The sequence below is a fragment of the Centroberyx gerrardi genome, chromosome 16, assembly GCF_048128805.1.
Source record: "Centroberyx gerrardi isolate f3 chromosome 16, fCenGer3.hap1.cur.20231027, whole genome shotgun sequence".
Classification (NCBI taxonomy): domain Eukaryota; kingdom Metazoa; phylum Chordata; class Actinopteri; order Beryciformes; family Berycidae; genus Centroberyx; species Centroberyx gerrardi.
Genome location: NC_136012.1, coordinates 9,364,226 through 9,381,400, shown reverse-complemented (window position 1 = coordinate 9,381,400; position 17,175 = coordinate 9,364,226). Strand labels below are relative to the sequence as shown.

General features: G+C 41.9%; 1 protein-coding gene and 1 long non-coding RNA gene across 2 annotated transcripts; both read right to left on the bottom strand.

The window, feature by feature from the left end:
* Positions 1-103: 103 nt before the first annotated feature.
* Positions 104-6,827, bottom strand: LOC139925882 (signal-transducing adaptor protein 1-like). Its single transcript, XM_071917391.2, has 10 exons — positions 6,629-6,827; positions 6,028-6,099; positions 5,498-5,614; positions 4,910-4,966; positions 3,554-3,756; positions 3,227-3,358; positions 2,264-2,333; positions 1,362-1,464; positions 1,015-1,218; positions 104-839 (listed from the first exon to the last, which is right to left on the bottom strand). The coding sequence occupies exons 1-10, from the start codon at positions 6,728-6,730 to the stop codon at positions 778-780; spliced, it is 1,122 nt and encodes a 373-aa protein (XP_071773492.2). The 5' UTR covers positions 6,731-6,827; the 3' UTR covers positions 104-777.
* Positions 6,828-8,419: 1,592 nt separating this feature from the next.
* On the bottom strand, positions 8,420-9,440 carry LOC144542393 (uncharacterized). The gene is made up of 3 exons (XR_013507238.1): positions 9,383-9,440; positions 8,955-9,040; positions 8,420-8,796 (listed from the first exon to the last, which is right to left on the bottom strand). It is a non-coding gene; the product is annotated as an uncharacterized LOC144542393 (long non-coding RNA).
* Positions 9,441-17,175: the final 7,735 nt, after the last annotated feature.

Here is a 17,175-nt window from a genome sequence, read left to right as displayed (position 1 = left end):
TTAATGAATATCTGTCTTTTCTTTTTGCATTTTCTCTGGTACATTTTGATCATCAGTGTTGTACAGTATATCAAGAATGGAAAATCAGACTATGATCCATACAACATTTTGCTTATATTATGTACACTATCCATTTTTACACTCCTAGACTTAAGATATCAAGCAAAAAATGAGAAGATGAAGCAGCAGATCCAGCAGATCCAGAGCTTCAGAAAGGTGCAAAACCTGATCTGATCTTGTGTGTGTGTCCACATCTGAAGCCGTTCGGCAAGATAAATCAGACATACCCCAGTTGGATTAGATATTTGGAACCATATTCAAACATTAACACTCAAATCTGGTTCATAAAGTATCAAAGAGACCTTTCACTTATCTCTGTTATCTCCGTTAGACAATGCATGATTACACAGTAACTCAGAAGTTAAGGTAGCGCTTTATAAACAAGCAAGCTTTCCTCCAGAGGATAATAATTCATATGGTACAATAATATTTTACACTGATATTGCACTGTTGTCAGGTGAGAAGAAAAGAAAAGCAGCCTTGTGTTTAGCTTGAGCACCATGCGTTTTTCAGTTCATCCAATGAGATTTGAAAGGGCTTCGTAAAAAAGTGAAAACATGAAAATCACCAATATTGAGGTTTTCACCTAATGACGACGATATAGGTCTCACATCGCTCCAAGTTGTGTAAGAGATTGCATTTCTAGAGCTTGAGTGTGATTTTCTATGGCAGCAAGCCTCTCGGCTCCTGGTGTGATTCTCATTTCATGGTGACTTCTTATTGGCCACTGTAGATGTTTTGCCTCCGTATCCGCAGAACTTCCCGCAGCTCCTTCTCAACTAGTTGGAAATTGGACAGAATGGACAAAAACAGACAGCTATCACTCATCCATAAAGTACGCACATGTCTATTACACAACAACTGACACACATTTTAAGCAGATTTCCCGTACTGATGTTGAAATATATTATTATATTTGTGATTATTGACACTAATCTATTTCTGTACACTTACTGTTATCCACACTTTGCTTTGATTTGTGGTCGTCAGGAGCCACGTATTCACTCTCTGCTGTCTTGGTCGGAGGCGGCGAAGCGCGAGGCGGGGAAGACGAGTCCTCTTTGGTCTGTGACTGGACCATGGGTGCCACTTGGGCCCAGGGCACCGCTTTGGGTGTCGCTGAGGAGAGGGTGACGCACTTGGGCGCAGGCGGCATCTCTGTCGAACACACACACACACACACACACACACACATTGTCAGGAGCTGCACTGCGTCTGCGAGCTCGTTTATGATTTGAAGGCTTTGTGTGCGTGGAGATACATGTCAGTAGACCTGAGCTGTATCAGAGGTTTGTTCTCACCGATGCGAGTGTCGTAGGGCTGTGACCTCACATAGGGCTGGAGACGGTGCTCCGTCTTCTCAAGGAAGTATTTAACCACATCGTTCAAGGAGGGGACGCTCACCTGGAGAGGCAGACGGGCAGAAAGTGAGACAGAGAGTAAGGCAAGGGGAAAGACACAGAATCCCCAATATATGTGTTATGATATGATGATCATATGAAGTGCCTTGGTTAGATTTAGATTATTTACATGTACATAAATTTACATTTTCATTTGTTATACTATATTTTCTGGACATTATGGCTCTGACCCTTGCACTCCTTACTATTGGTTGATTGTAATGTTTTACTGTCTGGGATTACAAATTATCATCAATCCAAAAAATTATTTCCTTTCCCAGGCAAAGTTTACTCCATCTTGATCTCATGATTCACCCTGCATTCACGTGCCATCAGAAAAATCAGAAAAAAAATCAATTTTCTACTTGGTTATTTCACTTGAACGTCATTTTAAATCAGATGATGATAAAGTCGGAAAGTCTGACAAAATTTTGCTCTCAGTTATGACACAATGATAACCTTTTACCTTCTCAACATGGTGGAAAAATCTAATTTTGAGTCAGTCAGCGGTAATAAGACACTTACACATGCACCTTTATTAGGCTACATATTTTAGTTAGCCAGACTAACTGCCATAGCTTTTTTAAAGCTAGACATGGTTGCTTTTAAAGCAACCATGTTTGTTTATCGTTTGTCTTCTTGGTTTAATTTTCCGACAAAATAGCACATGAAAGCAACGCTGTTTGGCATCTGAGTGGCCATAAGATAGTGTTTAGATTTTCTTTCCATAATATGAATGCCATATTTGATGCTTATCCTGATGAGTAAAAAAAATGTGGTCAGATGAAAGCTTTGGGACTTACTGCTGTATCCAGTTCAATGACAAAGCCTGAGCTGGTGGCGGTCACTCTGTAGCTCTTCTTGACTGGCCCACTGAAACATAAGGAAGAGGACGCTTATCTGACTGCTTACTGCTGACTGTGTGGGCTTTGATATGAACAACACCATGGAACATCACACATTGGTTTGTTAACGGCAGGTGGCATAGAGGGTCGGGTCAAGGGGTAGAGATAGGAGATATCGTTATCTAAAATGATAAAATGTTCTAGCTGTTTTTGGGGGTCATATGGGGGAAACTATGGGTCATGCACAGGTTAACCTCAGATAGTGATGGGGATAGGGTAATGAGTCTCCTTGGTCTCCAGCTGTAATATTTATGAGAGCACCAGGAGACCAAGGAGACTCTTATATAACACTGGTGTTGAGAAAATACTAGTGTCATTTAGAGTTAAAGCCTAGTTACTTCTGTCTACGTCTAGTTTACATTTCTCCAATCATTTTACAATGAACTGCTGTCACGGCTAACAGAGATGCCCTAAATAAGAAGACATGGATGGGACAATAAAGTTTGCAAGGTGCCATGTTTTTGAAGGATTATGTCCTGCTGGAGACTTAGATTTCTTCCTGTGGGTGTCAGGTGATTGACAGGAAGCTGAGCATAATGTAGTGCAGCACCAAAACAACTCTGCACAGTGAAATAATGCTAAAACAGGAACTTTGACAAAACCAAATGAAGTCGTTGTGTTTACTGGGATTTTCTCGCTCTGTGGAAGTTGTTTTTCACACTGTATAAGAATGAGTGGCAGCAAATGGCTTCTTCTGAAGTCGGAAAACAGGCCCTGATATCTCCAACTATGCTGACTGTGTGCCGACACCAGCAGGGAGAATGTAAAGGAGAGGGTCAACCTAGACCATTGGCACAAACATTTTTAAAAAACTGCATTATCCTCTAGTCAATGGTACAGTTAGAGGTTGAAGGGTCGGACCTGGGGCTGACTTGGCGGAGGGTCAGGGCGTAGTTGTTGGTCAGGGTGGACGGGCGGAGGATGATGCTTCCATACTCCGGGTTTTCCTCCAACATGCACTCTGCCTCCTGACGAGTCACAGCGTAGAAACACCTGCAGGGAACAGAGAGATTCAACACTTATTCACTGCCGGTGGAGGGATTAAATATAAATATAAGGGCAATATACAGACTCACAGAGAGCAAAGGACGAGGCACATACAACATGATCATCAATTTAAGATGAAAGAGAAGAGGTGTCAGTGACGCCATTGAAAAGTGCATTACAAATAAGAAAGCTCAAACTTACGGAGGCATCTCAGAGAGGCTGCACTCGTTCGTGTCTTTGGGCGAAGGAGGGGAGGCGGAGGGGGAGGCTGAGGTTAAGAAGGTGGGACGGGGGGGGAGGGGCGGACGAGTCTGAGGGGGGTTTCTCTTCTTCTCCTGATCCAGGGCCTCCTCCAGCTTCATGATCTGGCCCGGCAGCAGCCGCACTTCACTGGGCATCTCCTTCTGCAGGGGGACACAGTTCATCGACGTCATCATTCTCACTGTCATTACTGGTTACATCAATTTCACACAATATCCTAACAATATTTCCCTGATGTAAAATTCCATGACTTTTCCGCGACTTTCTCTAATTAAGTCACAGTGCTTCCTAAAAATTGTTTGTTAGAGTGTGTTAGAGTTGTTTTTCAGCTGGGATGAACAGTCTGGTTTCTGGGATTGCTGTGGAGAAAAACAGCTTAAAACTATCATCTAATTCAGTAAATGTGTGAGACAAGTTGGAAAATACCTTCTGGTAGGCTATATTCTTTTAAAGTAACCCATTTGTAAAGTGACCTGTTTGTAAAAATCCTCGATATTCCCTGATTTACCCAGAGAAATAGTCAAAATTCCCAACTTTCCCTGCCTGGAATACACGTCTCAAAGTTCCATGGTATTCCAGAAATTGCATGACCAGTGGGAAACCCTTTAATGCGATCATTACTGTCATCACCATTTTCGTTATCACCATTAGGGTTGACGTTATTGTTATCATTTTCATATTAACATTAAAGTTACACATTAATAAACATTAGCTTATCTCTCAGTTTTGTCTTCCTCCTCGATTCCCAAATGGGAATGACCCTCAAACCATCACAGGCCAAATTATTAACCAGGAAACACTTGTCTTGGACTGTCAACATTATTAAACATGCTTTGCTTTGTAAATTGTGTTCTATTTATTACATTTTGTACACTAATTGTTTGCTCCAGGTGCCTTTGTATGGGTGTCTGTTTAATGAATGGGCATAAATATTATATAAAGATTAACAAAACCACAGACATATTATGAGCAACTATTATGTTGTATCACAGTGTTTAGCTAGTGTTGTTTTTGTGTTTATTTTATGCTACTTCTGCTATCCTCTTTTAATGAGTCAGTAAAGCACTTTATTGACTCTGTAAAGCACTTTGTAACTTTGTTTTGAAACAAATAAAGTTTATTACTAGTTTATTATCTAGAGTTCAGTACCAGTCATTGGTATCTTTGCCCAGGTGAGGTTTGGCAATATTCTGCACTGCTGGTACCAGAGATAACACCAGCAACTCTACTGCTAGCCTCCCAAACCTGCCAAGTGAGTGTGTGTGTGTGTGTGTGTGTGTGTGTGTGTGTACTTACCTTTGTCACGGTCAGGATAAACCCCCTCCACTCCTCTCCTGTGTCAGGATTGTCCATCTGCCCAAACATACAAACAGCAGATATTTGCTTTGTGCAGCCTCTTTTCAATCAGAGAAAGAAGGAATGTGAAGCATGAACCAGAGAACAAGGAAAGAAAAAAATATATTTTCCACTCACACTTAAACACATCCTTCTCCTCAAAAAACAATTCCCTTACAGAAAAGTCACACGTGAAAACCCACATGTGAATTCAAAGCACATGTGCATGTTGGTTTTCATACGAGAACATGTGAAATTTCCCATTGACATGTTTTCACCTGTGAATTGTCTCTTTGCATGTGAAACTAAGTTTTCACATGTGAAACGAATATTGACATATCTAATGGCGGGTGAAAATGTGAAAAAAAAGTTCAATTTGATGACAATCAAATGACAATCTGATGTAAAAACTATATATATATAACCTATGCACCTTTTTACTATTTCCACTTTTTGAATGACTTAAAAGTGAATGGACCCAGACCCTGATGGGGGGGAAAAGGGATGAAAACATGGAGAAAACACTTGGGAGGTTTGACTGCAGCGCACCTTGAGCTGCACCTCCTCTGTGTGCAGGGAGAGCGTGAAGATGGTCGGCGTCTTCCTCTGATAGGGAGAATCCAACACCATGGACTTCAGCATCTCCAGGTCCAGCTTCTCTGTGTACTGGCAAGGTAAAAACAAAACAACATCAACACTGCACAGACTGATCGTGACGTGTGAAGGATCACAGTGCGAATTACTCTAGATAAGATCGGATCAGATTAATGCCTTAACTGTAAAACGTGCATCAATTGATCTGCAGCAATAATAAGCGTGACTCAAAACTTACTGTACAGCATGTGACAAGATGATTACTGTAAGCATAAAGTAATTTATGTGTCTGGTCTTCAATGCACTCTGACCTCTGTCTGTTCCACCTACTTCCTTATAGCCCTTCACTCCCTGTTTCCTTATTTCATAGCCTAAACACAAACATCACCTCCAGTGTCTTAATCAATCAGATACAAATTATGTTATGATTTTGTGAGCCAAGATCTTACAGTTACTAATAAGAGTGACTGAAGCTGTTCTCTTACTGTGTCCTGCGTGTCGTCTGTGTACAGGAAGATGGAGCACCCTCGGAGTTCCCCATAATACTTCTTGAAGTCCTGGAAATCAGAACCATCATTTTGAATTTCCTTCATTTTACAGGTTTCAATTCAATAGATTTCATTGTTTTGCTTCCTAAACATATTCTTGTCATATTGAGGTTTCAACCAACACTACATCACCTATTTCTAGCCCTATTTCTGTCCTATTTTCTACTTTTTTACTCATATTTAATAGATCTACTATCTAATAATCTAATATCTTATCTAATATATATTAACTCATATGTCTCTACCATTTTGGGTAACCCTTTACATTACAGGCCATTAATTGCACAGTAATGACCGGAAATAACTAAGTAATATCCAAGTAAAATAAATGTAATAACTAGGCCTAGTTATAGCATTAGAATGACTGGTAGTTACTGAGTAATATACAAGTAAAAAAGGTGTTTTAAAGGTGTATTACATCTATTTTAGTTATTTGTAGTTATTACTATGCAATTAATGGCCTGTAATTTTAAGGGTTACCCAATTTTGTATTTTTCTCCACTTCTGTGGTCTGTGTCTCTTTCGTCTTTGTCCTCACCTTCTCTTTAGAGCGTTTCTTCAGCAGGTGTCCGGAGTGGTAGAGAGGCAGAGCCGTGATCGTGGTTCTCCTCTTGTGGACCACTCTGGTCGGCACAGACATTGTCCGGTCTGATCTCTGTGTTCAGTCCTTAGCTCAGATCAAGTGTGTTTTCTTCCCCTCTGGCTTGGTTCGGCCTTGTTCGGTTCTGTTGAGTCCCGGCGGTCCAGTCGCTGTGCTTCTGTTCGTACAAGTTCAATATTGAAGTGTGCAGTTGGGTCCTGAGAGGATTGTGTTTCCCTTCAGCAGCTCTCCGAACACTGATGTCTTCACACTGAGCTTGTCAGTATTCTTGAGGTGCTTATCGGCCCATAAACTGTGGCTCTGATAAGCCAATCTCCACCTTTTCTCGGTCTTACCGCTCCACTAAGCTGTTCTGACTGAGAATAAGGAAATGGAGCAGCGATTTACAAAGAAGGAAGTAAAATGTGTATCCCCCTAAATGGGATCCACTTTTGCACTTTGTACCTGGAATCCACCTCAAGACAGACAAACTAACAAGCACGTACACACGCACACACACACACACGTACATGTACACACACACACAGCACAGATTAGATTTCTCACTTGAAAAGTAGTTCACCGAGAAAAAGTAACTTATTAACAGCGCTGAAACTGTATTTAAGACTCGAAGGCAACATTCACTTGTATATAAGACCTTATAGTGCCTTCAATTTAAGCCATTTGAAGACTTGTAAGAGAGAAACAAAGAGAATGAAAGAAAACGCCACTTCCATGACTAAACTAGACAGAGGCTGAAGACTTCACTCCATACTCAAGAGTAAAAACCTCAGCTTCATATTCAGGGAATGGAATTCAACTGAACACCTCCTAACAGGACAGGAATGCTTACGTTTTGAGTGCTGCCTGCAGAGATTTGCCCAGCAAAAGAGTGTGAGGGATGTTTGATTTAGTGGTCAGAGCGGGCCAGCTATTTTATCTAAACCAGCTTTAAAATTTGGCTTTGGGTGCGTCAAGACATTCCAGGGCGCAAGTCAAGCTTGACTGAATTGTTGACACACACACACACACGCACACACAAGGTAGAGTAAACTTTTAAACATAACCCCACGCCAAAACTTGTTGCTGGAGAAGAGCATGCATGCTGTGTTGAATTTCCTTGGATGAATAAAGGTAAAAAAAAAAAAAAAGATGTTGTGATTAATCATGTATTGTGTTCATCATGCTTCTTTGCAGGTTTTTTTCAGTGTCTGTCCATCAAAATACAGTAAAAAGAAAAAAATCTTCACAACATATCATCTCATTCATGTCATTGATTCCCAGGTAAAGGATAAGTCAGATTTGCCTCATACACTGTCTGGTAACTATATTGTTATGTAGACTTTGGCTTCTTCTGTCTACATAACAGCTGACTTTGGCTTCTTCTACACGCAGAAGAAGTGAAGGTATAGCTCTTTTATGTAAGGTGTCATGTATATGGTGAATGTCTAAACCTAAATCACTTTTTACATCCTTCTCTTTGATTAAATCATTGCACACACTATATATGTATATATATCTATGCACACAAAAAAAATCAAGGAAAGTCAAATATAATTCATGTGCAAAATCTGTGCACAAATAGGGTATGATTTAATGACTGTTGATAAGGAGTTCTTCTTTTATGGTAAAAGACAACATGCAGGACAGTCACAACGATAGACAATAGACAAACAAATCTACAGAATGAAGATATAACAGCAGAATAAATCAATCTAAAAATGCAAGGTGTGTGTGTGTGTGTGCTTGCATGCATATGTGTGTGTTGGGGGAGGTAGTTATAGGCTATGAGTTCAGTAGTCGGATAGAGCAGGGGACTCATTTTCACCTTAGCTGGTGTACATGAGCAGTGAAATGCCCACAATAAGAACAGTGCCATAAATACACACCGTGCTGTTGGTCGCAAAGTACATAGCGTCACATACGTGAGATATAAGCAGCTGCAGGAGGGACAGAAGAGATGACAGACAGTGATACACGGGGCGGACGGAGACGGAGACGAACCACAACAGGCAGGACAACAACCAGAGGAGGAGCTGGAGGAGGCGGAGGAGCAGCCATACGCACCAGAACAGCAGAGACCCCAAGACCAGCAATGCCTTGGACGGAAGATACACATCTGCATCCTGAGAGAGGGAGAGAGAGGGAGGGAGAGAGAGAGACAGAGAGAGAATATAATTATATCGCTCTCCTGTCTTCTGGCTCAGATTCACAGTATTGGGAGGTTATGAGTGTGTTATGTAAGACTGTCTGGGTTTATATGAACAGGTTGGAGCAAGCATACGTAGTCTGGTGTAAAAACAGGATTGGTATCCGTCTCTCTTTGGGCTTCCGGCTCTTCTTCACCGCTGTCCTCGGCAAGTGCTCCCACTTTAGCCGGAAGAGAAAAAAAAACAGTCACAAGAACATAGAGAACATTCTCTTTGTGGTAAAGTGTTATAAGGTATTGTAAAATCTAGAGGGATTCGTGGATGTTTCATATAGAAATTATGCAATGTAAGCTTAAGTTTTGAGTCATATACAAAAACTAGGGAACTGGCACTTTCATTGAATATTTTCGAACCCCTTTTTCCATTTGTAGTGAGCTCTTATATACAATGTGGTACTTTTTTTTAAATCCGGCCCTGAACATGAATTCCCTCAGCCAGCCCATCCATCATCACCCTGTCAAACGCACTGTATACCAAGGGAAGAACGGATTCTCTCACTCACTGATGGACGTGAACGCCAGCAGGGAGAGCAGCACACAGATCATCATCACACATTTCTCATTAAGCCCAGTCTTCCTTCTTTGTTGTCTGACCTAAGCGTTTTTAAGGAAAGAAGACATGATTTATTTTCATATTTTACTGTACAAATGACCAAATTGCAGGACAGGCATGTTGATTTTGCAGGACATTGCGGGACAGTTGAATAATACTATAAAATGTAGGACACATGGTCACGTGTTAGGCTATATTCTTTATCATAGATTGACAATAATGGAAGAATTGTACAACTTGAATTTTACACTGAATTAGATTCAATAGCAGGCCTAAAAAACTCACCATTTGAATGGCAAGAGAACAGGCTACAATCATAAATCAAATGTTGTGCTATATTGGCAATAAAACATTCGAAATAACATTTATTAACCTTATTCATTTTTTCCCTCCTAATTTTCTTCCTACCTTCACATTCTCCTCTCTCTCTCTTTCTCTCTCTCTCTCTCTCTCTCACACACACACACACACACACACACACACATTTTTTGCGCTGTTCCCTGGTGGAACTCCCTCTCTCTTCTTGTCCGCTATTGATCTCTGTGGAACTGTTCGAAGAGTGCGAAAGAGCGGCAGACAGCCAGCGCGTCCCCGTAACCATAGCAACTCACTCTGCCACTCCTGCCGTGACAGCACAGGCGGCGTTTTTACAATGGTTGTGTATAACGTCTCCACTCCCTAAACAACCATTGTAAAAATGCCGGAACTGCTCAGTGGGAAACAGTAGACGGCTGTGGTTATACTGGGCAGCTCCCAGTGTGGATGTGAGGAACTGTGATGCAGAGTGCTGATGAAAAAGCGCTCAGTCAACTTTCCCTGTATTAACAAAACGTGCTTGCATGTTCAGTATTAAGTGGAAGTGGTTCAAATGAAGTTGACGTTGAAGTAGTAGCAGTAGTACTAGCCGCAGTAGTGGTAGTATTAGCACTAGCCTATTAGTAGCTAGTAGAAGGCCTAGTAGTAGTGGTAGCAGGCCAGTAGAGGTATTAGTAGCAGTATTATTATTATAGTATTATATTAGTAGTAGTATCAGAGAGCAGTAGCCTACTTTTGCCCTCTCAGTTTACCTGTGACAGGGTAACAGCGCCCTCTGCTGCCCGCTCCTGGTTCCTGCAGCTGATGTTGTCGGCCAGACTGCAGCTCCTGAGTTCATCCCGGCTGCTGGGAGACTGTCTCCGACGGTCTGGACAGAGAGGATGCTCGGTGTGCCTCAGCTCGTTGATGCAGGCCAGGCAGTAGTTGTGTCCATATGGACACTGGTGAGGATCGTCGACTATCTCCAAGCAAACAACACAAGCTGACTCCCTGTCCAAAATACTCTCCATTCCGACTGAGCTGAGAAAGTGAAACTAACTACAGCAGGGTCATTCCTCCAAATCGGTGCATTTTAAGTCCCTCTGACATATTTCAATATAATTTGTGGAGACTGTTTACCAACACTACATTCAAAATGTTTGTTCTAAATTAGAAATTGTTCTAAATTACACATATCCTCAATAAAGCACAATTTTTTACCTGATAATGTATTTTGTTTATTATAACCACTTTTTTTAATTGAAACTATCCCTAAGTATGTTCATTTAACTTTTAACTAATAAAATCTACAAATATAACACTTGAATAAATATTGTATTGCCTCAGTTGTGTTCTTTATCTCATAATATATTTTATCAGAATGAATGCATTTTTGATTACAAAAAAGATTAAATACATTTGTGTCCCTAAATCTACTGTCAACCCTGTTACCAAAACATCAACCCTCTTAGATATATTTTGATAATAATGTCAAAACCTCACCAAATGGGACGCAAATATTAGTTTGAATTTGTTGGGGAAGAGGCGACTGATTATATATTCTAAAATAACCAGGACATTCTTTCAATAATCGTATTTCTTTTAAAAGGAAAGCAACACTCAACCAAAATGTAATGACTTTATTCAAGCATTTTATTAAATAACTATTGTTTTACAGATTACTATGGTAAAATAACTGACAATTTGTAAGACAATTTTAAATATTTTATAAATATGCAGTGAAATACCTTTCAAACTGTTGTGTAACAGGGTTGACATATATTATGGTTTGTGTCATAAATTTGTGCAAAATCCACAGGATTTAGGTTGGACCAGTGTGTTTTTCTGCAAGTCAAATGTGTCCTCTTTGTTTGAACACTTTGTCCAGAAGGCACCCATTTGGAAGAATGACTCAGTAGGTGGGACAGGTGCACAGAGATGAAAGTGATGCTGAAAGCTCTGCATGCCCTCTCTCTGCGCATTGCAGCTCTTTCATATTATCGTCTAATTAGTCACCCTTTAAAGAAATATCTCTTTTTGGTTTCACATAGTTTTCCATAGCTACTTGAAAAAGAAATGGGAAAAAATGCAGTGGCTAATTTGAGGGACCTGAATGCTTTATAACTTTCTATACTTACACTATACTTATCTCAAAATACTGCTCACAAAATGTTTGAAGTTTGACAGCAAGCTGTAGCAACCTGGATTTGGACTAGGAAGAGAGCAGGTGAGAAATGACCAGTGATGAAAGTTTGACAAACCAATCACAATGATTTCAGCATCTTTACATCAGTGACCTGTTAGTTTCAGAATTGATTTTAACATTAAGACTGGGATGGGTCTGGCACAAAGTTATATGACAGACCTTTTAATAACATAATATGAACCATATGAACCAGATCACACCCTTCAGGTCCCTGTTGGCCGTTCCAGTCTGGGTTAAAAACAAGAGGTCCCTGTTGGCTGTTCTGTCTGGAGTCCCAAATCTCCTAGCAACCACAGCTGGTGTTGTCATGGAGGCTCACTGGAGAGCTGACTGTGTGAAAAGAATGCCTAAATATATACTGACCAGGGAGATACCTGACAAAGATGTTTTGAGGGTGTAGGTCAAGTCAGTAATGTTATAAGTAGAAGTGACTAGGCTGATGAGATTTCCAAATTTAGCTGTGATACAACTTCTACTACTTAGGTTACTTACTGAGGTTCTGACTCAACAAGCTGCTGGTGCTTTCATCAGCAGAAACAAACAACAGAAAACGGGATTCATCAGACGAGGCGGTGGTTTGGGGATCAGCATGATCTGCTGCTGCTGTAGCCCATCTGCTTCAAGTTTTCTGGAGTTGTGTGTTGTAAGATGCCCTTCTGCACATCACTGTTGCACTGAGCTGCTGTCGTTTGCATACTTGTGGCCTGCCTGTTTAGCTCTTGCCATTGTCTTTCTGCCCACATGACTGCTGCTGACTGGACGTGTTTTGTTCATCGCATCATTCTCTGTAAACTCTAGACACTTCAGTCTGGCAAAATCCCAGGAGTGCGGCCATTTCTGAGATGTTGGAAATGATGCATCTGGCACCAACGGTCACATCACGCTTAAAGTTGCTTAAATCCGCATCTTGCCCATTCTAAGGTTAAGTCAAACAGTAACTGAACACCTCAATACTGTCTGCATGCCTTGTACTTATGCTTTATTTATACATATCTCACTGTCTGTAGGAGCGAGCTGTTGGTGTACATGGAGAGATCTACCTAACAAAGTAGATACTGAGTGTGTGTGTGTGACATGCACTCACACAAATGAGTTCATATATACTGTACACACTTCTTTATTTAGTTTGTGCTGCGATGCCAGACTTTGGCAAACGGCGGGCTTATGCATTCAAACACGAAACAAACATTCCCAACAGTCTCACATGCATCAGTGAAAAAACGTACGTGCCATGTGTCTGCGCTCTACATGCCAGCAGCTGTAAACTGATAGCCACTACCGGCCACAGACCTGCTTCTCAGTGCCGTTCTCTGACCCCGCCGGTCCCTCCGGCACCTCCCGTCTCCTCCTTTAATCCCTCATCCTGGAGGGGAGGCGAGGGAGATGGTCACAACGGAGAGAAAATAGTGGCTGTTCTCCATCATGGGGCCCCTAATGATGCCCCCCCAACGACTGACAGGGGAGAGAGCGGCCACCGGGGAGGCAGGGAGAGGGGATAATATGTGGGACGGCTCTATTAAGCTGCTGAGATAACAGCATGGGTTTACTCTTGTTTGACCCCCAAATGATGTAAATAAAGCTTGAAAATGAAGCTATGCTACATTCATATGTGACTGCGGTTTTATTTTTCATATGAGAGAGCATGATATAGGTTTCTGTTTCTTGATGTCAGTTGGCGGTCCGGTAAATACAATGTCAGTCATTCCGTTTTTGAAGTCATCTTGTGTTTGACAGTAATGGGATGATTTTCTTCTTCGGGCGTTTTGCATCTCTGCTCAGCTGTAACGACATGGAGACCCTAAACGAGAGAAGAGATGAGAGAAAACCCTTTGAGACGCACATCAAAGCTCGACTTTACATTACAAATAAAGAGCTCATATTTTGCGGACTGACCTGACAGGTCTGGGTGGTGATTGGTTGGCAAGCTGGGGTGAAAGGTCAGACTGGAGATAGAGGTCAGGCACAGGTCAGACTGTACCCAGGCCTCGTTAAAGGAACACGGCTGATCGTGGTAAACGCCGCAGGAGACGTCCCCACCTGGAAAACAAAACGGCCTCTGTCCAGCTTCAGTTTTACTTTAGATATAGCGCTTCCCTCTCTCTCCCTACCTCCATCCCCTCCTTCCTCCGTTCTTTCACCATCTTCACTTGTTTCTGCTCTAATGAGTGAAATGATAAAACACGTGCAATGTGTGCACACGCATGTGTCTGCATATGTGTGTGTGTTCCCAGACGTACGTCCGCGTATTTATCTATGTGTTGTCCTATTCTAATGGCTGCGGTGATGGAGGAGTGGAGGTGTAAGCAGGCCTGTAATGAGAGGCCAAGGTGAGGGGGCGGTGGGGAGGAGCAGAGAGCATGCTGGCTGAGAGGACAGGAGCCTGGGGCTGCGAGGTGGATCTCCTGCTGAGGAGGCTGTTTCAACCAGACTGATATTAACACAACACCACCGGCTCCGCACGGTTGTCTGCTGTGTGTTCCGATGCCACAGAGAATCGGCTGTAATCTCTCTGTCTGCTCTGCAAATAATATCCATCTTAACAAGATGTTTAGTATTCAGTCTTAAGATCTATGTTTTGTTCTTAAAACAGGAAAAAATGCAGATGCTGACACTTGTTTCTAGAAAATTGCTGAAACAAACAAGGGAAACTGAATTGGAAACCACTGGAAATCATTGGAATTGGAAATCACTTGTTTTTAGAAAGCTAAGATTTTAAGGGTTAGTTCCATATGAATATGAAACTATATGACACGTTGAGATGGACTTTTTTTGCAGTGTGTCTTTCTCTCTCACATATATGCTCTCACACACAAACACGCACACACACACGTATATACAAAAAACATACTTACACACACATACGCACAGACTAGATTACCTTCCTCATGTTTGCTACTGCTTTTTCTGACTCCCAGAATTCCACTGATGGAATAGGTGGACTCGGCAGAATAGGTGGTCGCCATGGCAACGGGTGATGTTGTTGACACTGCAGGGGCAGAGGTCAATGTCAGGAAACATTGGGGGGAGAGAGAGAGAGAGAGAGAGAGAGAGAGAGAGAAACTTACCAAGTTCGCAAGACTCAGTCTGGACTTTGTTTCTAATGATCCTGGAAAGATAGAAGGGAACACTCATGTAAAGGTGTGTGTCTCTCTCACACACACACACACACACACACACACACACACACACACACACACGGTCACACCTGTTACCTGTTGATGGAGCTGATGCTGGGCACGCTGTCGTGGTCACACACTCGCTCCAGCAGCAGCCTCTCTCGGATCTCCCAGGCGAACACGGTGGGGTTGGCTTGTTTCAGCTGCAGGATGGCTTGCACCACCCGGGGAGTGGCCACCTTGGGCTTGGAGCCGCCGATCACTCCCGGTCTGACGCTCCCCGTCTCATTGTACCTGAGTCAACAGTGTGGACATCTGTCAGGAGGGGTTATCGTTTTACCAGAGGAGGAAGAGCAGGGGGTTTAATAAATATGGATGCTGCTGTGATTCATGGGTCATGTTTATGGAACAGGCTGGAATAAGATGAGTAAATAGCACCGCTGGACTCAAAGAGCAAGCTATAAAATGTCATGCATGAAAAAACACATGGCCTAAGAAAAAATGTATATGAGGTTATCCCAGGATACATTTTTCATGAATATATTTACTGATATTTTAAAATATATGTGGGCTTCCCAGGATACATTATTCATAAATTTACTGTATTTCCTTTTTTTTTTTTTAAATAGGCTATATGTTAGACTCAGTGGTCTGTATTACCTTATACACACACACACACACACACATATATAGGCTATATATATATATATATATATATATATATATATATACATACATATACATACATACATATATATATATATAACCTCATAATTCAAAATATACTCTGGATATTTTTTCCTGGGATAAGATTACATTTAAAGTTTCCCTGTCAAATACATTTCTGTCCATATATGGAAATACATGTTAACGCATGTAAAGCATATATGAAAGTGGCCATTTTTGTAATATTGACATACATATATTGTATATATATGTGAATTAATGTTTAAAAGATACAAGATTTTTTAGCCTACGTTGCAGTTAAAATTTCATCAAAATCACATAGATAGTTCTGTAAAAATGTAAACACATGAATGAATGAATGAATGAACGAACGAGTGGAGTCCCTTTACCTGGCCAGTATTTTGCTGACGCAGCCGTGACTGACGCGCAGGCGGCGGGAGATCTCACACGGACGCACGCCCCGGTGCGCGAGCTCCACGATGCGCTGTCTCACCACGTGCGGTAACGGGCGCCCGTTGATGAAGACGCCGCCGAGCTGGTTCACCCCGCCGTGCCCTGGACCCCGGAGCGGACCAAACACAACCGGCAACAAATTCAAATGAGAGGAAGACATGGCTGCGTGTCGGACTGCAAGCGTTCAACACAGTTTCCAGGCTGCTGCACACATGACAGCTGCGCTTTAACTCAACATTAAGAAGCCTCGCTGTTTCTCAGTAATGTCAGCTGTAACTTACTGTGCGCTACGGCGAGCGGCAGCTGTCCGAAGCGTATATCCATCACAAGATGTTACCAGGACTGTTATTCCAACTCCAAAACCTCCTGTTACTACTCAGTCGTCGGTAGATGTAGAGTTTAGTTTGTTACAACGACGCAACATGTCCTATTTATTCGAAGAGAAAGCTGAGAAAAGTTTCTCGAGAGAGCAGTGTGCAGTTTGTGGAGAAGAAAGTTGTGTTCCGTGTTGCTTTGTTGGTGCTGAATGTCTGCGCCAGCAGCCGCTCCGGGGTTATCAGCACCGGAGCGGTGGACAGCGGCAGGGGCCTTTGATTGGATGTAGGTGTAAGCCACACACGCACGCACGCACGCACACACACACACACACACACACACACACACACACACACACACACACACACACACACACACACACACACACACACACACACACACACACACACACACACACACTACAGCAGAGCCAGTCAGTCAAAAACAGCGGGGGTACTTTTATTTTGTAGCGCGGTAGTCTACTCAGTTTAGCCTACTTTTTAGAGCAACTTAATGGGTTAGTTCTTCAATTATTGTAGGATTAGTTACTTTTAATGGTCTTTCAGTTTTTTTTCGTTTTTTTTCAAAAAAAGAAAAGAGTGAGAAATTAAAAAAGTGAAATTCCTGTGACAACATGCTGCTAATTGGAAAAAACAAACGAACCGCAATCTA

Bases quoted from the DNA above. Each gene is read 5' to 3' on its own strand.
- LOC139925882 (XM_071917391.2), bottom strand. From the start codon at position 6,730: ATGTCTGTGCCGACCAGAGTGGTCCACAAGAGGAGAACCACGATCACG. The intron at 4,967-5,497 runs GTGCGCTGCAGT...ATGTTTGGGCAG, and splicing joins CAGAGGAGGTGCAGCTCAAG to ATGGACAATCCTGACACAGG. The intron at 3,359-3,553 runs GTAAGTTTGAGC...TGTTCCCTGCAG, and splicing joins AGCCTCTCTGAGATGCCTCC to GTGTTTCTACGCTGTGACTC.